This window comes from Gymnodraco acuticeps, unplaced genomic scaffold (genome assembly GCF_902827175.1).
Source record: "Gymnodraco acuticeps unplaced genomic scaffold, fGymAcu1.1, whole genome shotgun sequence".
In the NCBI taxonomy this organism is placed as follows: domain Eukaryota; kingdom Metazoa; phylum Chordata; class Actinopteri; order Perciformes; family Bathydraconidae; genus Gymnodraco; species Gymnodraco acuticeps.
In genome coordinates, this window is record NW_022991244.1 from 491,367 (window position 1) to 512,566 (window position 21,200).

Sequence of the window (21,200 nt, forward strand, 5' to 3'; positions counted from 1 at the left end):
GCCTCACTGGAAAGTACACTTTATTGATCAACGCTTTGTTATTACACGTCCAGAGAGGGTGGGGAGCAGGCTGGTGGGTTTGGGAGCAGGAGGGGGGCTTCACAACAGGAATTAGGTCGGCCTAACATTAACATGTATGCTCTGTCAAATCACAGCGGCTGCTTTGTGTTTCTTCTTCTGCTGCACTCTGACATGGAGTCTCTCTCCCTCTGAAGAGTCTCCTCTCCCAAAGTTGTTTGTAATGATTAATGTTCTCCTCTCCTTCTGCATGTTGGGTGTAACCGAGCATACCATTACAATATTGTGGTAGGGTTTCTTTCTATTACATAGTTTTTACCTATTGGGCATCAGCTTTAACTTCATTTTAATGGCTTGGTTGTCATTGGAAATGATGACAATTAGGTCAATAAAGTAGGATGAATTCCTCATTGACTCCTTCATTTTGGCAGCTGAATCAACATTTAACTGTCAGAAATGAACACAGTGAAATAAAACTCTGCATTTAACCCATTCTAGTATGAAGAGGTTGGTGATTTCTTTTATATACACCTTGGGGAGTGGTGTTAGGATCTGTAGGCTTGCTCAAGGGCACTTCTGCAGTGTCCAGAAGGCAAACTGGCATCTCTCCCAGTACCGGTCCACACTCCCTACTTGGTTCCCAAGCCATGTCCCTATGGACTGAGCTGCCTGCCCTTTTGAGCCAAGTATCAACTACAAAAACGTTGCACCTGGAAAGAAGAAGTGTCAGAGCATCATCCATCTAGAGGAGGCATGGCAGAGCGTGGCTTGATGTTTCTGACAAAGGCTTTGCTATGTCTGCCTGGAGCTTGACTCATCACGTTTTGACCCATTCACCAAGCTGCAGCACATATCCACCAGCCCTCGTCTCTGTGCCTTTCCACAACACACTTTTCCACTTCAGCGAGGTGGCCGTGTCATGTTCAGGACCATCGAAGTGCAAAACTCAAGCTGCACCTCCTGCGAAACCTCAACGCCACCGCTCTCTGTGCACCAGCAGGCCTGCCTTGACCTCTGCTTGTCAGGCCTGGACACGTTTCCCAGAATACTGTTGAACCATCTCTGGTTGACGAACAGCCACAGCTCCAAAAAGTTGGATTGAGAGAAGAAAAAAGGCAGAGCTGTTATCACCCTGCTCGCTCTGTCCATATCTTCAGCCTATTTTAAGAGAAAGGAGTTATTTCTGTCTTGGGATCTGGAAAGTGTTTTAGCAGAGGAGCCCGAGTGATCCTAACGCCACACTTTCATGATCGGCCTAGTTTCTAAAAATAAGAATAGCTTGAAATGAAGTATAGTTTTGATGGGTGGGAGTTTTTTTGAAATTTCACAATTTCCCGAGTGCTGACGCAATATTATGAGTTGGCGTTTTGGGTGGGGCGGTAGAGACATATATTTTTGTTTCCACCTGTTGGCCGACGTATTTTCCCGTAGAAGAGCACTGTAATTCTGCCCCTAACAGGATCAACACAGCTGCATTTTAGAGGATTATGGAGCCTGATTTCAACTACATGTTATATGTCGTTTGGCCTCCATGACATCTATTTCACAATGCAGGAAATGAACCTGTTTGACGACTCGCCTCTCATAGAAAAATCGCAACTGATTCTGTCGACTTCATCATCAGTCACCCCGCTTTGTTCTTCCCAAAGTAGATGCGGAGTTGTAATTATGTAATCCCTTCAAACTACTCAGTAAACATTTGTTTTACATCCTCCTGACGTGGGATGATTGATGTTTCTGCTTTACCGTGGCTGTGATTGATATTCATAATACTTTATTTAATTTCCGTTTGCTTCAAAGACATGGTGGGATTTTAAATGTTTTAGATGTGAGGTTCTTGTGATCTGAAGCTCACATCTGATCCAGGTCCTTTAAACTCACGGCTCTTGCCATTTTATTTTAGTGGGAGGGGGGGGGCTTCTCTGCCACAAGGATATGGGATAATGGCCCTAAGTAATGGATGTGTGGCTTTGGCTGAAATACAAGCAGGAGTTATGAACAAAATGACACTTTCAATCACATCATGTTTTTGTATTTCAATCAGTTTTTCCACCCAGAGAAAAATATTGATGCACTTTTTAAAACAGTGCCTTATTGGCCGAGGTCAAATCCAGGTCACGTTCAAAACCAGTTGAGAGGCAAAGTTATAAATATTTAGATTTGCCCTTGGCATCGTCCTTCTTGCCCCACTGTGGGGTAGAGCGTGTTGCAATCCTACAGAGTCTTTGAACGCACCAGCTAAAGACGGGCGTGGAGGATTTTGGAGACGCGTTATCACGACAGTTGCCTCTTCATCTTGGATGGGCTTCTTCTTATCTTCCAGAGGAAGAGGGGGGACTGGGTGGTCACTTCTGATATGAGAACCTTGACTTTGGGTTCCCATTGTTACAGGACCTAAATGAATCAAGTAAAGATATAAACTGTGGCAGGGGAATGAACCTAATCGACCTAATATATAATGCTGCTTTCACTCACATATTCTGCCTTTTGCTTACTTTTCATACTTTTATAAGTTTGACATTTTATATGAACGAATCTCAGCACTACCCAACAGCTTATTCAAACATAAAGGAATGAAATACCCATCAGCCAACTGCTACTTACGGATGAATACATCGGTAATCATCATATGTAATAATATCAATGACATACATAAAGCCCTCTGCAAAGACTGCAACAGCGCCCTCAGGATATGTTTGATTTTGAACTGCATTAAAATACAATTTAGCTATCACCTTTTTACTGGTGCATTTTCTGTATGGTTCAATACACAATATACATTACAATAAACGATTGCTGAGAATAATTTTTAAACTCTTTTTTCCATCAATTGAATAAGCAATTGTAATTTGACAGAAAGCAGCAGAACTAAGTACACTTTAATATAACTCAGCTATTGTGACATTCAACAGAGTTTACACGTATCTCCTTTCTACCGGGCAGCCCCAAATCAGAGCTTTATTAGAGTTTAGTTATGCTACTATTAAGGATATTCACACTCCCTTTGAATGAAGCTTTAGTAGTTGTTTACATTTCATTAGACACACTTTGTAATTGTTAAAGGTGGAATAAACACCAGCAGTTCTACTAAGCACTCAAAGTCTAAAAGTGTCAGAATAAAAGTGTAATTAATACATCTCTGGGTATTTGACCAGGACACTAAAACACTCTGGTCAGTACCACCGGTTTGATAGCAAGCCTTATCTGCATGCTGGATGTAGAACTCAGTTTTGTTGCTAATGTTTCTTAAAGCAGAAGTGAATCAGGTTTTGTCGTGGCTCTTGAGATGCCCGTTTGGCCTCACACCACGCTTCAAGGTCACAGTGGCTTCTGTGGGCAGGCCATGCTTTGCGCCTCCACATCCTCTGTGTCCAATGTGGGAAAGCTTGAGAGGCCCCTGGCATGCTCCGTGAGAAACCCCACAACGGAGCAGCAGATGCAGGGCTTCACTGACTCACCACTTTCACTCTCTGAAACAAGTGAGTTTTCTTCATCCCTCCAGCCTGATGGAACCGAATCATCATTACAGGCTTAATAACAGACACAGCGGTCACTCTCGCCTCTGTGATGTAGCCAGAATAGTAATCCCCGGCTTCTCTCCGTCTTTTCATCAACTCACCAGCCCGTGAATGAAGCCAACAGGAACACAAACCACAGCAGCGGGGAGCAGTATCCCTCAGAAAGGGAAGTCCAGAGGATTGTGGCTGTTGTATGTGGCACCGGGGACGTATAATCTGTGGTCTGTTTCGGGGCAGGAGTCCTCACGGCCCTGGGTTAGGCCTACTTCAGTCTCCCCGTGAAGAGAAGCATTCACAGTATTCCTGTTGCCCCATGCCCCCTCCCTTCTCAAGACATAGAAACAGTATTAATATGCCATGAATGGAGACAGACAGACAGGCAAGCATTATCTAGCGCTGCAGCAGCTAGAGAAGCAGGATGCCTTGTAGAAAGCCAGAGGGAAATAGTTCTCTGCATGAATGTTGAAGTCCCCTTGACCACCGCCGCTGGTGTCATGTCAGCAAGACTTGTAGGGTTTGTGTGTTGGTTTTCCAGCTCACCCATTTGCCTAGGGGAGGCATCCTCTTTGAATTATTAATAAGATGTGTTGATTCTTAAGAAAAAACGCTTCCTGCAGTGGAAGTACGGTTACATTGGGATCTAGATAAAACGACACATTATGAACCGAGGAAACGGCTGTTAAGGACTCTCAGGATAAAGTATTTTCTTCCCCTGAGAGATCCCCTTTTGTGCAATCTGTCTTCATTTTGAGCTATTCATTGATTCATGTCCGCGCAGTCGGAGAAGATACTCATTACCTCACCTCGGGTCACAGGTAAATATAAAACCATCGGTGAAATCCACAGACTTGAGTGGGAACTCTCCATATTAAATGACTACCTTGCATTGATCTAATGTCTTGGCCTTTGGTTGTCATGGAGATGTAATTGGACTTCCTTTATATTCTACCTATAAGTGTTCCTTTCACTGTGTGAATGAAATGGCATGGGAACAGCCCAGCCCTTTCAGCACCGTGTGATTGCACTCGTATGAGGTCTGCATTCGCCCACAGGCTGAGAAGAAACTCTTCAATGGTCGGTCGGGCTCACCACTTGAATGCACATTAAAGCATTGAGTTCTGCCCAGTGGTTGTGGTGAAGTTCAATATGTTGCTTTACATGATTAGATATGAGATTACACTACATTATCAGATTAGATTCCCTTTTATATAATGGCTTATTCGTGTACATTTGTTCCCCGTGTATATACAATTGTTACTTTTGTTGTGCGATGCTGAGAAACATTTTTCAAATGCTCTGGAAAACGAAACTTTAGGGAAAACATTTCTATCAGATAAATAGGTTATAATCACAAAATTACATTGGAAGCTTGATAAAAATGTGTATCGGCATTAAAGCAAAACAATGTAACATATTTGTTTCTCCTTCAATTACATTACATTTAGCTTTTATCCAAAGCGACTTACATTCGACCAAGAAGATACAAACTTGAAGAAAACAGAATCATACAAGTACATCAGGTTTCATAGAACCAATTCAATGAAAAACAATGTTTTATTGTAAACATTACGCCATATATATTTACCATCTATGTCTACTACTTCTTTTTATAAAATTCTTTTATTTACTTTTAAATCCCTAAATGGCATGACCCCACCATACCTTGCTGAGCTGCTACAGCATTACACGCCGAACCGCCCTCTCAGGTCAGCGGACCAACTGCTCCTGAATGTGCCTAAAACCAGGTCAAAGCTCAGAGGGGACCGTTGCTTCTCTGTAGCGGCTCCCAAACTGTGGAACGCTCTGCCCCTGGAGATCAGACAGGCCTCCACACTGCCTGCTTTTAAATCGCTTCTTAAAACCCACCTCTTCTCCTTAGCGTTTTAACATTTGGCGTTTCAACATCTTTCAGAGTGTTGCTTTTTTGCATTTAAATTGTTTTTTGTTTTTACTTGTACTTGTTTTATGGTGTGTGTGAGCTGAGCTGTGTTACTTTTTTGTATGCTTTGTTTTATCTATTTGCCTGTACAGCACTTTGGTCTGGAGGTTTAAAGTGCTTTATAAATAAAGTTGTATTGTATTGTACAATATCCGTTTGTATTATTTGCCAGAAATGTCCAATAAAGTGACATGGCGTCTCTAAAAACCAGACATACCCCAGCTTAGGATGTTATACCATTGACACTTGAGAAAAAAACCTGGTAGTATCTGAATTGTCTGTATTTATTTATATAAGTCAGTTGTACACATTTTGTATTCAGGTGAACACGTATTAGGATTCATTTCCCAGGTAGTTAAGGGTCAACGTAGAATGAGGGATTAGCTTTGATGCTCTCGCTATGGTTATACATAGTTTAGCGTACCTGATTTCACAGCCTGAAACCAGGGCTCGACATTGAGGGCTGCCCGATGGCCCGGGGCCATCTAGTATTTAGCCCGGGCAATGAAGCTTCACCTGCTGGTTGCCCGATCGGGCAATCTATTATGTCAGTATCATGCAGCTCGTGGATCCAGTAATGAGTGACCCGACAGTCAAACTAAACATATTTATAACTAGTTACGGTAGTTTGAGAGGTAATTAAAATAGCTACGTATGATCTTCTAACCTGAAGTGTGTGTTGTCCGCTCACCGCTGCATGTGATCATGCAGAGCTGCGTGTCGACTCGTCAGCAGCAGCTGATCTCTCTCTCCCGTCAGATTAGACTTCACTCGCGTTTATGTCCATATCGATCAGATCCAGCTAGTTCTAGCTAATGATATGACTACCTGCTTATTAAAAGACACCTAAACAATAAGCATCGCTATGCAACTGGGTGAGGCCACAAAGTATAGCGCAGCATTATGCATTTGTTGACATGCCCACCGGAACCCCGAGGCATTACCAACCGATCAACGCACAATCAACCCATACAGGACATCTCTTTCTCCACATTACGTGTTAGACATTAGAATTGACTCTTCTTGTCTGTCACATACTCTTCTTGTCTGTCACATAAGTGGCGCAACTGAAGCGGTATTGCGCTAAAGGGAAATTATTTTGACCGAAGAGATTTAGATTTGCCGGCTAACGGGAACTCTGACGTCGCCATTTTGTGTGCTTCGCGGATGCGCTCGGCTCCTCTCGACTGCTGCTGGGGTCTGCTCGGTCAGCTTCCGGATGAGGAGGCATTCGTTCGACCAACTTACAGTAAATAACATTACAGTTTTAACAGAGGCCATAACAGTGTAAATAATGTTTGTTTTGGCAGTTATAACTGAATGTAATGTGTTCTACTTTTTTACATCTGGGAAGGCATTTGCCTTCATCAGATGGAAAGTGTCTTGACCAACAACTTAAGTATTTCTTATAGCTATGCAGGGCATGCAAGCGAGCAAACACAAACAAGAACAAACAAACTAGTGAAATGAAGAATAAAATTGAAATTGTACAATATAATATTGTGGTGGTTCATCTTATAATTCAGTGTTAGAGAATGCACCGGACAGCATCTACATTTTCTAGGGGTAGGCCCCCCAAACCCTTCGTGCGTCATTTCGTCCGCGCGCATTTTTCAGGGCAATCTCTTGGGCTCAGGGCTATCTCTAAATTAGCTTAGATGGCCCACAGGGCCATCTTCCAACATCCTTAATGTCATGCACTGCTGAAACATTCATGTTCAATATGATTGTTGTTCTTCTGATATCATTGTACTGGACACCTGCCAGCAATCAGAAATACATATTTTCAAAGACAATGTTACAGAGTTTAGTTTATTGCTCAAAAAAACATCCCAATGTAGATCAGGACATTTCGATGATGGAAAGCAAACAATCGAAGAATCTTCAAAGCATTCAGTACCGACTTTTTACACTTAACACTTTGTAATAACACTTTATTAATGTGTCATTTAAGTTAGCAATGTAGGTTTGGATACTGAAAGTTAGCATAATGACACATAAATAAAACGAGGCATGAAAAAGAAAGAAACCAGTCATTTTTGATTATCATCAAAGAGGAAGCACATTTCTGTGTTTTTATTCCCTGCAGTCAAACTATTGATTTTGGTTGCTCGTCAGAATCTTGTTGTTGCAGTTTAGCACTTTGCCATTGGGCAGCTTCTCCCCGTGGATTGCTCTGTGTGCTCTTCGTTGTCTGAGAAATATTCACATGGTTGCACAACACAAGCCAAAAGTCAGGAGAGCGTGAGCGGCATGACTAACTTTTTATTTAAAGTACTTGCGTTCGCTAATAGATGGGCATGTACATGTTTCCTCTGCAGGGAATAACATGATGAAACTGTTCGATATTTGATCTCCTTTTTACTTGACTGTTTCACTACGTCTAGCGGGAGGCTGCAGTGAAAGAAAACAGGCTTAAAACATGATAATAGAAAACTAAGCATGTATTTATTCTTTTGAGAAGAAAGATATCTTGTCCGTACAACGAAACTGTATTAACCATCCACAACCCATGTGGAAGATTATTAGTTCTGATCAGGATGCTAAACCAGAGTGTATCACTTGAACTGGTTTTTTCTTGTATAATAATGTAAATGCTCCGACCAAATAACTGGAAATGGTTTCTTTGGGATATCTCCTGCAGCTTCCATTATTTTAGTGTGAGTTACACCAACTGTCTCTTTTTAATAGAGAGCTCTGACAGCAGAAAACTTAAAAGTGGCACAAATAGAAGCACTTGCCGAGTAACTATTAAATTAATGATTTCCTCCACCAACACAAGTCTGTTGAAAAGAGAATTGCGTGCACATACACACACAAACAAACACACACACACTGGATAGCTGCTGCTTCTCAGGAGGCCCAAAACACATTAAGACGTGTCTCCGGGGAGTTGTTCTTCGGGGTCTACAGTCTCTAGATAAAAAGCTCTCGGGCTCCTGCAGCATCTGTGAAGTGAAGGCTAGCAACAGCACCGGCTTATGTCACTTACACCGACACGTCATCCAGCCTCCCAGGGTGGCATGCAGAAACAATGAGTCATGCTTTATGAAGAAAAGGTTAGCAACAAAAAAAAAGCTTGAGGATGTGATCATGCCTACCTTAAACCATCATTTCAAATTGAAGGTGAATACATATTATATATAATTCATATAATGCTAATTTACACAAAAACAACCCCTGAGTTTGACATTATAGCTGAGTCACTTATTTGAATGAGCAGGTTAAAGGTAGTTGAGGTAAGGGTTTCCTGACACTCACAGGTAGAATTTAAAATAATGAATATTATATGAATTTCAAATTGTAAACGTTTACCTTTAAACATATGTAATAACAAATACAAATCCAAGTGTGTGTGTGAAGGTTTGACTTATTTGGCATGTGCATGACATAAGAGCTGCCACAATAATGTATCTATATTTATTTATATTAATTGATCAAATTAATCAGTATTGAAAAAATAATAATTGGTTTCAGGGCAGGCCTAATAGACCAGTGGTTCCCAACCTGGGGGGCCCAAAGATCGCAGGGGGGCGCCAGGCCTCGGATGATTTGAGGCCAAATATCATATTATTTAGACTTTTTTTTTTTTTACTTTTTTTTTTTTTTACATATAATTGTAAGGCAATACATGATTGTCACTAAAAGCCTTGTCTCTACATTACAATAAAATGTAAAACTTCCAACAGGAGTCATTTGGGGGGGCTCTTGGGAAAAAAGGTTGGGAACCACTGCTATAGAAATGAACTTCAGCAAGCTTTACGGCCCGTCTACACTACAGGCGTCAAAAAATGCTTTCAACGCTTCGCCCATTCATTTGAATGGGGTGACGTAGGATATTTTCAAACTTCGCCGAACTGCATTGTGGGTAGCATGGCAAGGCGTTGCAAGCATCGCGAGCGTCGCGAGCGTCTATCGGCGTCAAAAGTTGAACAATGTTCAACTTTTGAGGCTCGATGCTTGCTCGAAGCTGGCGTCAGCCAATCAAATCCCGTTTATGCAAATCTGCCAGTACAAGCGCTAGCCAATCAAACCGCGTGTATGCTGGGAGAGACTACGCAGGTCATTTCCTCATATTCAAAAAAATGGAGGGGAAATTCATTATAGCGGTAGTGAATCACCCGGTGCTGTATGATCAGTCTCTGTTCATCTACCGGGATACAAACCGGAGGAGCGAGGCATGGAGGGAGGTGGCAGAGACAGTGGATGAAACTGGTAGGTTTTCGCCTGTTTGGGGATTTTATATCCAGTTTACTTCGTTTTAACATTGCTATTGCTTTGTATGTCGGGGGCGGGAGATTCATGTGATTGGTTGTTGGTCGCGTTGCTCGCAAAAAATCGTCAAGCCTCAGACACGCCCAGCTTCAAGCTTTTTCGACGCCTGTAGTGTAGACGGGCCGTTAAGGTTAGGGACACTTGTGACCCTTTTTGTCAAATTTAAGAAAAATGTCTTCAAATGGCACAGAAGCACATCCTGCCTTGTGCCAAAAATAAAGTTAACCAAATTATCAAAGGCATTGGTAACCTTTTAAGAATTGTATCGCCTGGATTTTTGTATTTATTGTTTCTGTAGGCATGAATAGATTTTTGGAAGCAGACATTTAGCCTGCATTTGCTGGCAAGCCTCCGCTGGCCAAATGGTCAGTGAGAGAGGGATAACAACAATTGGATTTGTAGGTTAATGGCATCCTCATTGACAAAATAAGTTGCCCCATTTCAGACTGCAGTCATTGCCAAACAGCGCTGAAACCAGAGTGTAAATACTGCAATGAATGAGTTTAGTTCAAATCACCAGAGGATTGGCAACTGGCACTATTAGAGCTTTTAGCACCCAATTTATCCCCTGCCCACTGATTCAATAATCCCTGATGTGAAGCATCAGTTTATGTGCGGTCGAGCTGCGGTGCTGAAGTGTGTCTGTAAACGGCAGCAGACGGCTGGATTATTCCAGGGGCAGGACCGTGGGATTAGGTCGAGGGATTATCACAGTTCAGTGATGGAGACAACAACCTTCTTTGCCTCGGTTATTGCATAAAATAATGAAAATGAGAAAGAATGACCACCCATTCGCCTTCAGGCTTTCTCCACGTCTGTCTCTCGCATATATCTGAGGGTTAAGAGCTTCCTAAATGCTGATTCACTGTTTCTGCAGGAATTAAGATGCAACACTAATTCTGTTTTGGTCATGCTCCTGGTGATGAATGAGTCACATTAAACATTTAACACATTTTGAAGATGAAACACTGTTGGCGATGTTGCAGAGAGAGAAAAGGTGGGAGATAGGGTTGAATTCAGTATGAGAAATAGGATTTCTTTCTTTGCATTTCCATTCATTCTAACATTAACTCATGACAGGCCTCGGTCTATTTATTCATAAAAGCCTTAAAGGTCACCTATTATGCAAAATCCACTTTTCCATGTCTTTTATACATTAACATGTGTCCCCTCTGTGTAAAGAGATTCTGAAAGTTTCAGGAAAAAAGATTCACTAACCCTAACCGTGATCCATTCATATAAAAACCTGTCTGAAAATGAGCTGATCAGATTTTGGCCACTTTATGATGTCATAACGATGTTTTGGCTTGTGTAACCATTAGCCAATCACCAACCAAGGTACCCCCACCTTATCACCTGAATCTCCTCCTAGAGCACCATTGTATTCTTTTTAACCAAATATCTCGCTGGGGGGCGTGGGGAGTGGCTCCTTATTTTCATCTAAAGTAACAGACAGAGAATCAGTACTTTTGAAACAGGGCTGAAACATACCTCATTCACACTAGGGCTGTGCATCTTCACTGGTCTCACGATTCGATTCGATTCGATTACGATTATCCTGTCAACGATTCGATTCAATTCGATATCCCGATGCATCACGATTCATACCAATGCGTTGCATCCTCAATTTTCTATATTACTGCACATGGCTTATTTTTCATCAATGCATACATGCAGTAAATACATATGAACTCTCTTTTTATTATTTAGAAAGTGCTTCAGAAATCAATAACATAAATGTCTTGACATTCATTTATAAACCAAAATAAATGAATTGTATAGGTCTAGCCTCCCTATATCTGTGTGTGAAGTTGTTCCATCCTCAAAAACAAAAAAATAATGCTTCTGCAGTCTAGCTGCAGCTTCTAGCAACGGTCTTCTGTTAAAAAAAGGACACTGAATGTCCTGAATGTGGCATCACACACAGGACTTGAGTCTGAACACAGCAGACAACAGGAGTATTTACAATAGCGTATACAAACAAAAATACTGCATGTGGGTGCACACTTACATTCTCCGTCTTACTGTTACATAAATCCCATGAATGTATGAGATTAAATTAGCTTCATTATATCTCAGTGATTAAGTGAATAATAAAGTTTCTATCGGGTCACTATCAGCCTGTCACTCATTATTTTCAGGGAGGGGTTTGGAGGAACGGAGAGGAGACGGTGATCGCGGAAGCTTTTTTCCTCCTGCCTTCACAAACTTTACACACGTATATATCATCTGAAAATTGCTAGAGGACATTCATACTTTGCAATCCAAGACTTAATTAAATCCACCAAAAACCTGACATGATTGTAACGCGATTATTTTTGAAAAACATAAATCCCTGTGCCGCAGCGACACGGAGTGATTCAGAGCGGGTCCTTCTGCTGTTGGTTCTGGACTGGTGTTCTTGTGTTGGTGGATAAAGCAGACTGCTCCGTGTTTGGTGTTGCTGTGCCGCTGTCACGTCTGTTCCCTGATCTCTGCGTCACCGACCGATTTCATATTAAAGTGACAAAAAAAAAAAACGTTATAGTAAAGCCGCGGCCGGAAAATCAGGAAGCAACGTTACTACGCTATAACCGATTATCTTCCGTCACTACATCGATACCGAATCGTCCGCATCGCAATGCATCGTAGAAACGATTATTTTCAACACTCCTAATTCACACCAACGGTGTTTCAGGGCCGGTTCGGAGCTGGAGCTTGAAAAGCACCGGGTTTTCCTGTTCACACCGCAGCGGAGCAGCCTCTTAGCTCCGGAATCCGGTTCGTTTCAAGCACCAAAAAATTGTCCGGCTGGAGCAAAAGTACCGCATACGTCACGCTTACGTCGAGGCGGGGGCAGGGGCGGGATCAACTCCTGAACAAAAACCCAGCGTTGTATCCAGTTTGTACACAACGATGGAGAAACTTAACAAGCAGCAGTGGTCCACTGAAGAGACCAGCTACCTACTGGGAATCTGGTCTTCTGAAGAGGTACAGAGGAAGCTGGAGCACAATCGGCCATTGTTGTTGTCGGTGTGAGCTGTGAGGGGTTTCCACGCGGTTTGGCTTTATGAAGCAGGCACGCAAACGGTTACATCATGACGCAAACGATGACGCAGCACCAGATGGACTCTGGGCGGTTTGAAAATATCCGGAGCCAAACCGAAGAACCGGTTCTAAACCTGAAAAGCTCTAGCACGGAGCTTGAACCGGAGTTGCGTTGGTGTGAATGAGGTCAGATCAGAGGGGTTTATGGGATGCTACAATGATCTGTTTGATGTTTCAGACAAACACTTCAGAGACATGCTTTGTATACATCTGAGACCTCTAATATAGTGATGAAAAACAGTATCGTAGGGCACCTTTTAAAGGCAACTGTCCATCATATATCCCTAAAATTGGACCTGGTGTCCTTATTTAACTTGTTTAAGTGATTGTTGTTTTCTTGTTTGTTAGTTTTGTGTGTGTATTTATCCTATTTTAATTAAAATGATCATCAACTACATAACATTTGTATTTCTTTACATTTTTGAAACGAATATATAGCCATTGATAAAGCCCTTACTCATCACTGTACCCTGTATGCCAGGGCAGGTCTGCCTTCACTTACTGTTCGGAGGCTCATTGGTACATGTTCATCTATAAAGCCATGTTGGGTAGACTACCATCATATATCTCAGTGTTTCCCCTACCATTGTCTTGGAGGGGCGCTGCGCCCCGCCAACGGAGCCCCGCCAACGGAGCCCCGCGCCCCCCCAGAAATTGAAGGTGTTTTTTTTTTTATAAAAAAATAAAAAAATATTATATATATATTAGGGCCGGGACTTTAACGCGTTAATTAAGATTAATTAATCACACAAAAATTAACGCGTTAAAAAAATTAACGCATTTTAATCGCACTTATTTTTGCACCGCGGAACGTTTCTCACTGGATGAGTTTCAGGCGTACCGATTATACTGGAGCACCAACTAACGTTCATGACTTCAGACAACAACAAACCACAGTGAACAACAGTGGGAAATGTTGTTTTAAAAAACGGACGGATGGAAGCTTCGATAAGAGCACGGTTGTGTGCAAATTATGCAAAAAGGAATTCGCATATCACCGCAGCACATCAAGCCTCAAGTATCACCTCAATGCAAAACATAGAGCAGCTAGCGTGGAAGCTAGCGTGGAAGCTAGCGTGGACGTTAGCCTCTTTTATCGCGTTCACACCAAAAAGCGCCGGTACTAAAATTAGTTCATGAGAACCTTTTTACCCCCACCAAAGTCCCTGCTAGAGAGCAGAGAGCTGCTAGAGAGCAGGGACTTTCGTGCGGAAAAGAGCTATATGTCTGATTGGCTGGGCGGATTGCAAACCACGCCCCGTAAAACTCCCAAAAAGTTTTGTGAAGCCGCCATTTTATTATCCTCGCATTAGCATTATTAGCATTAGCCCAGCGCAGAAACGCAGAGAGACTAACTTATGGCAACACAAAATAAAACATGGGAGCGGTGGAGATGAGGAGGTGTCGGCGTTCTGGCGATTTACTCGGAAGGCTTCAGTAGAAGCTGCTGGGACTCCCAGCAGCTTCTACTGAAGCCAGTTCCCAACTCCGGGGACTTCCGGCCGGGGACTTTGGGCGGCAGTATACGCCGTGAAGTGGTTTGCGGCCTGCCAGTAAACCCAAAGCAGAAGAAGAACAAGTGACGTCAGCGGCTTCATTTGCCTAATCCTCCCCCAGGTTCAAAGAGTTCTCATGAACTAAGTTCTCATGAACCTTTGTGGGAAAAGTACTGCGGTGTGAATGCGCCTAATAAAATCCATGGGAAAAAAATTGCTTCTCACTGTTCTTAGGTCAAATATTTACATGTGATTAAAAATGCGATTAATTTCGATTAATTAATTACAAAGCCTCTAATTAATTAGATTAATTTTTTTAATCGAGTCCCGGCCCTAATATATATATATATATATATAATATATATATATATATATATATTAGGAATGTCAGTCGATTAAAATATTTAATCGCGATTAATCGCACATTTTTGATCTGTTCTAAATGTACCTTAGAGGAATATTTTTCAAGTTTTTAATACTCTGATCAACATATGAGTGGACAAATATGCTTTATGCTAATGTTTATTATCATTTGAACAATGACAAATATTCTCATGAATATTAAACACAACAACCTCTGAACATTACAAATATTCGCCTCAATTCAACCTGGAACCTCTCATACAATTGTGTGTGTGTGTGTGTGTGTGTGTGTGTGTGTGTGTGTGTGTGTGTGTGTGTGTGTGTGTGTGTGTGTGTGTGTGTGTGTGTGTGTGTGTGTGTGTGTGTGTGTGTGTGTGTGTGTGTGTGTGTGTGTGTGTGTGTGTGTGTGTGTGTGTGTGTGGTGTGTGTGTGTGTGTGTGTGTGTGTGTGTGGTGTGTGTGTGTGTGTGTGTGTGTGTGTGTGTGTGTGTGTGTGTGTGTGTGTGTGTGTGTGTGTGTGTGTGTGTGTGTGTGGTGTGTGTGTGTGTGTGTGTGTTGTGTGTGTGTGTGTGTGTGTGTGTGTGTGTGTGTGTGTGTGTGTGTGTGTGTGTGTGTGTGTGTGTGTGTGTGTGTGTGTGTGTGTGTGTGTGGTGTGTGTGTGTGTGTCTCAAGGCATATGCTCGAACGGGAGCTGCCTGTACGCTGCAATCATGTTGCACTGAGTGTGCTGACTTTTCGTACAATGTCCCACTGTCTGGCTTCCTGCATAAAGTCAAGTGCTCGGCGCAGTTGTGGCGAAATGTCGCTCCTCTGTTTTCATTGAAACAGCTCCTTATATCCGTTAGCGCAGCTAGCTAGCACCAGATGCTAACAACAACAATGCACGTAAGGTCTCTCTCTCGCTCGCTCGGGCCACACATACACACACCCTCCCGGTCCTTCAGATGGCCAGTCGGTGCCTGCCGGTGAGCGTGGAAGTGTGGTCTGCCACAAGCGGGCGGCAGGAGCGGGGCTGTCAGCATCAGCTTGTAGATGGTATTTTAAACTCGATGCGCTCTGAAACTACGGGGCGGCCGAGGACAAAAAATACACATGCGTTAATCGCGTTAAAAATAATTAGTGGCGTTAAAAAAAAATTGCGTTATTAACGCGTTAACTTGACAGCCCTAAATTGCACCAAATTGCAACTAATCTCTATCTACTGTCACTTTTCACATTGAACATGTGCTCTTTTATTAAATAAACTAAACGCTTTCATTTTAAGTTATGAGTTTAGTGTTTTTGACCCTAAGAAACACTGATGCATTAATCAATAACAATAATCCACAGCTCCTCTCTCTACTAAAATTCAACGAGGTCCAGTTAGAGAAAATGTCCCCATGCAAAGGTCCGGAACATCAAAATGTCTAAGTTGCTTCATGAATTAGTGTGATATATATTGAAGTAGCCTGTAGCTTTATCAACGTCTGCATGTAATCAACAACTGACTGCCAATCAAATAAAGAAAGTACAATTCAAAAACAACACTATTTATTGTCTATTAACATTGAACTATACAGTAAATACTGTGGATATGTGTAATGTTCCTCTCGGGCTGCATTTAAAAATAACATAGAGAAAATAAATAAAATAGCTTTTGAAAATGTGTGCATCTTAAAAGTGCTTAATTTTAGATGAATACAATAAAGTGTAGCAGCAGCTTGAGTTTTTCTTTTTCTTTGTTAACCGTTTCACATCATGACTTAACAGCTTCAGACGATTATAGAACAATATCAGTCTTTACACATCATCATAACAATTGAACAGTTTTAAAGTTTCTCTTTCATTCCCTCTTATATTGCAGTCCCTCACTCACTTTTTTTTAATTCAGTGCGAGGCTTGAGCTTGTCCTGCCAGGAGTTTGTAAATCTGGGCTGAAATGGTGTCAGGGCCATTCTCATAAACATGCAGGTGCTCATTGGTTAGCCTCGGTTAGCCTGCCCTGGAACGATATTTAGTTTGAATGTTGATCCTGGTGGACTGATCATATCGGGCTCCGAGACTGCTTATTTCTTGTGGCCGCAGTTCTGACTTGAGAGGGAATGTTTGGTCAAACACTTTGTGTTTTGTCTCATAGTGGAGTTTTGGCACTTTTAATGAGCGCCACGGTCTCTGAACTAATGAGACACACTGGCTCTGTGCTCCCAGTGGGCAGGATGAACATGAATGAGTCCACTCAGGGTTAAAAGCTCTGTTCTCACTGTCCATTTTCCTCTTCTTGGAGTGTACCATGTGTAATGATTTGTCTCTCCCTGTCTGCCGCTAACACGCCTGTTCACTCTCCTCTCCGCTTCTCTCCCTGTATCGCTAATTATTGTCTTCACTCACTTTCCTCTCCGCTTCTCTCTGCCGCTGTCTCGTCTCTTCTTCTGTGTTTCTCTCCCTGTATCGTTCACTCCTCTCTTTCGCCCCCTGTCGGCAGCGGTTAAAATAGAATCGCCCCGTCAAAATTGAAATCCCCTATTAATGTATTGATTATAGATCCGGGTCCGTATAGGTCTGGGTCCGGATCCAGGTCCGTATAGGTCCGGGTCCGTCTGGGTCCGGATCCGGACCCCGCCTGTTGCCGACCCCTGACCTAGGGGAAACACTGTATCTGATCTCACAGAGAGTCACAAGTAGCTATTGCCTAAGATCCCAGGATGTGTTTTTATTACATGTGCCAAAGGACTGATTTAGGTACTAAAGCTTTTATGTGCGCAGCTCCTCTAGCTTGGAACACTCTGCAAAAAAAATGGAAACTGAGCATTTTGGTTCCCCTGCATCATTTTAAAGCTCGGCTGGATGAAATGATATTTGATACTCTTGGTACCTGTCATTATGAATAGGTTTGTAAATTGTACCCCTGTAAATTATGTTGTATGACGTCCTATTTTGTTTTCTGTTGTATTGATGTTTACATGTATAACCAATGTGCTGCAGGTCTCCCTTAAGAAAGAGATTGTTGATCTCAATGGGATTTCTCCTGGATAAATAAAGGCTACAAACAATAGATGATTCCTTAAAGGGGGCCTGTACCTTTTATACATGAATGTGTGTCAGGGAACTCACCAAGTGTCAGAAAACACCAGAGGTGGGAGTAAGTCCTACATGTGCAAGTCATGAGCAAGTCTCAAGTCTTGACCTACAAGTATCAAGCAAGTCCCAAGTCACTGTGGTGAGAGTTAAGCAGGTCAAGTCAAGTCATTGCTCAGGTCAAGCAAGTCAAGTCAGGTCATACAAAATTCTGATGAATAAGCCCAGTTTCCGCATTTAAATCAGTTAAAAGACAGTGGTTATGAAAATGGATTCAACCCACACTATGATCTTCATTACATACACAGTTAATCATTTGAAATCTAATTTAGACCGATGACAATCATATTAGATTCATATTAACCCTAGAACTGCAGACAATATAGCTAGGACTAAAAAAGTCTGTTCAAAAAGGCAGAATTCCAGGTAAGAAAATCATATATGGCATTTGCCATTACACTATATTTAATTTAAATGTCTGCTAATACTAGAACCGCCAACAGCGTCAGCACCTACATAGATATAATTTTCAAATCATTTAACTTGTTCCTCTTCATAATTTCCTTTAAGTAGGACGATTTCAAACTCACTTAATTGGGTTCATTTTGAAATTGCTTCAGTTTATCATCATAACAGATCAAAAAGTTCAGATTCATTTTTACAATAAATCAAGGAATGATGCACTTCTACAAACAAAAACAACATAATTAAAACATTTAAACAAACTACTAAAAGTAGATACATTATTCAAAAGTTTACAGTAACTTCTGATAACACAGGGGAAATAAACGAGGCATCTCTTTTCCTCTCTCTCCCTCTCCTGGCAGCCCGTCAGTATCAGGGTTAGTCAAAAATGAATCCCTTGCCGATTCTAGTGTTCATTTACCATTTTGTCTTCTCTTTGCTTAATCGATTTGAAACCAAGTCTGACGTAGCTTAAACTTAACGTTAGCTTTCTAGCTAACACAACACATGCACGCACCTTTCTCTGTCGGTTTTTTTTAGTGACGAATTAAGTTGGATGTTGTGGTGGTCGTGTCCCTGATCTTTATGCTGCAGACCCTGCATACCGCTGTTCTCTTCTGATTACCGTCATCGACAAAATAATCCTTGAATCCAAACTTGACTATTTTTGGAGTAACGCTAGCAGCTGCCATGTTAACTGACACTCCTGCCGTCTAGTGGGTTGCCAGGTTTGCGCGCACAGCGCTATAATCACACAATCACGTTTCGAAAAAACTAAATGTAATATCTCAATACAAAAACGAAAATATTTAATTAAAAAAAGTCAAGTCCTTTCAAGTCAGCTGTCTCAAGCTTAAGTAAAGTCTCAAGTCATGAATACCAAGTCAAGTCTTTTATCAATGTTAGTCAAGCAAGTCTCAAGTCCAAAAATATGTGACTCGAGAAAACACAACCCTCTCTCTTTTCCTCCATACCCAAATCTCTAAAAACGGGGCTTTAACGGATCTGATACAGACTGATCCAGATTTGAAAATAGTCTGACATCAGTGACGAGGAGCTCCGCCTATATGGGCAACTCTCCACCTATCAGGGGAATGAGAGGTTGCCGTGGCATGGTAACAGCATGGTAACATGCTTCTCTAACTCGGCCCCCTCCTTTGCAGGGGGGCGAGATCAGCTGCAGCAAAGACAGGGGGGAGGAGAGCAAAATAGAGCGAAATGAGGAATGGCTAAAATGCATGATCTGTTTGGTATTTTGAAAAAGAAAACATATACATATACCTTTTTATATAGGTATGGCCCTACAATATATTATTCAAATATAGCATGATAGGTCTCCTTTAAGTTTTAAATAAACTTTAAATTAATTTAAACAATTTTTTAAAATAAAAACATCTTATGGGCATATGAGCATGGCATGATTCTTCTAGAAGTTGCCAGATGATATTAATAATTTTTTTAGGGAAAATACTTGGCATACTAACATTTTTAGTTTCTGAACAGGCCTCATATTTCTGTCTGTGTCTCAAAATAAAGCTGTCCAACATTATTCATCTTGATACTGATCTTGCAAAAATATTCAGATAGGATTTAGTAAATAAATCATATATTTTCAGACTGTCAAAACAAAATAATGACGTCTTCTGTTTTTCTTCTAGGACCCCGCTGGGCGAATGAGTGATTGATGCCAACTTCGCTTCTTCAGGTAAACCAGCATTCGTCACACACAGGCTAATGTTATGCAAGTATTTCATTTCAAATGAGTATTACCTTCCTAAAATGAGCATGTGGGATTAGGATTGAAGAATTGAATAAATACATAGGGGATTATAAAGCACATAAATCCTGACTCCATCATAACAACACGACATGGCCTTGGTAGCCAGTGTTATTGAACTTAATGAGATTTGTTCCTGTGTCTGACCCTCTTGTCCCTTTTGTTGTTCACCCTCCATGTAGGGCAGAATGGGTGTGTGTCCCCTGCTCCTGCTGCTCGCTCTCGCCCTCGGGGCCTCAGCCCAGGATCATGTCCCCATCACAAGTAAGAACCACTTATCTGAAATCCCTTTACTCACAATTGCAAGGATTGAATTAAGAAACTTAAATGTTCTTCTTTTTTCTTCATTATAATTTCCAGGTCCTCCAAGTATCACTGCCAAACCCACAGACCCCCCTGCCGCTCCCTCCCTCAACTTCACAGTGGCACACACACAAGCCCCCACAGGCCCACCCACAACGCTCGCCCCCACAGTCATCCCGGTGACAACAATAATAACAACAACCACAGGCCCACCAGCTGGTGAGGAGGATGTACAACTGCCGGGTCCGAATGCCACCGCGCTGTTACCGATCCCCGCCCCCTCACCTCCGGCTCCAACCGATGCCCCCGCGGCACCACCAAGCATCGAGTCCCCCCCTCCTCCCATCCCGGCGGGGGGAGACAACGAGACCACGGCCTTCCCTCCAGAAACCCCAACTCCAGATTATGACGATGAGGATATATTCAATTTGGAGCCGGAGACCACCACAGAACCCGGGATGGGGTTCACCTCAGACACCAGCCCACATGGTGAGTGTATATTCAGGGTGCTCAGTTTATTTAATGTGAGAGAACATAATATACTCTTGACTTATCTGGAGGGAAAGTCCACCCTGAAGCGGTTTTATGGGACAGCTTACCCCAAAATTGTAGTATGTCTGCCTTCTCTAGATGACGTTTGCTTGTGGTGCATCAAAAACACATTTGAATGACTCATAAATCATGACACATTAACTCGACATAATCCACAGACCTTGTTGTGAGCAGTTTCATTAGGAACTATTTTCTTTCTACCGAACTACACTCCTAAATGTATCGCTGCGAAGAAGGAAGCATGCATCTGGATGAGACTCACCTGAGTTCACCTGAGCTAGCCGACGTAACAGCTCAGTTGACGAGGAGCTTGTTAATTTCTACATCTTCAATGTTACATCAAGCATCTTGTCC

General features: G+C 42.1%; 1 protein-coding gene across 2 annotated transcripts in view; it reads left to right on the forward strand.

Moving 5' to 3' along the window:
* The window catches only part of ptpra (protein tyrosine phosphatase receptor type A), a 40,014-nt gene that overhangs the window by 847 nt on the left and 17,967 nt on the right, over positions 1–21,200 (forward strand). For both annotated transcript variants that reach the window (XM_034239582.1, XM_034239583.1), the window contains exons 2-4: positions 19,873–19,919; positions 20,174–20,255; positions 20,352–20,783. In XM_034239582.1, the coding sequence (XP_034095473.1) occupies positions 19,899–19,919; positions 20,174–20,255; positions 20,352–20,783 (535 nt within the window). In that variant the 5' untranslated portion in view covers positions 19,873–19,898. The remainder of the gene's footprint in view (positions 1–19,872; positions 19,920–20,173; positions 20,256–20,351; positions 20,784–21,200) is intronic.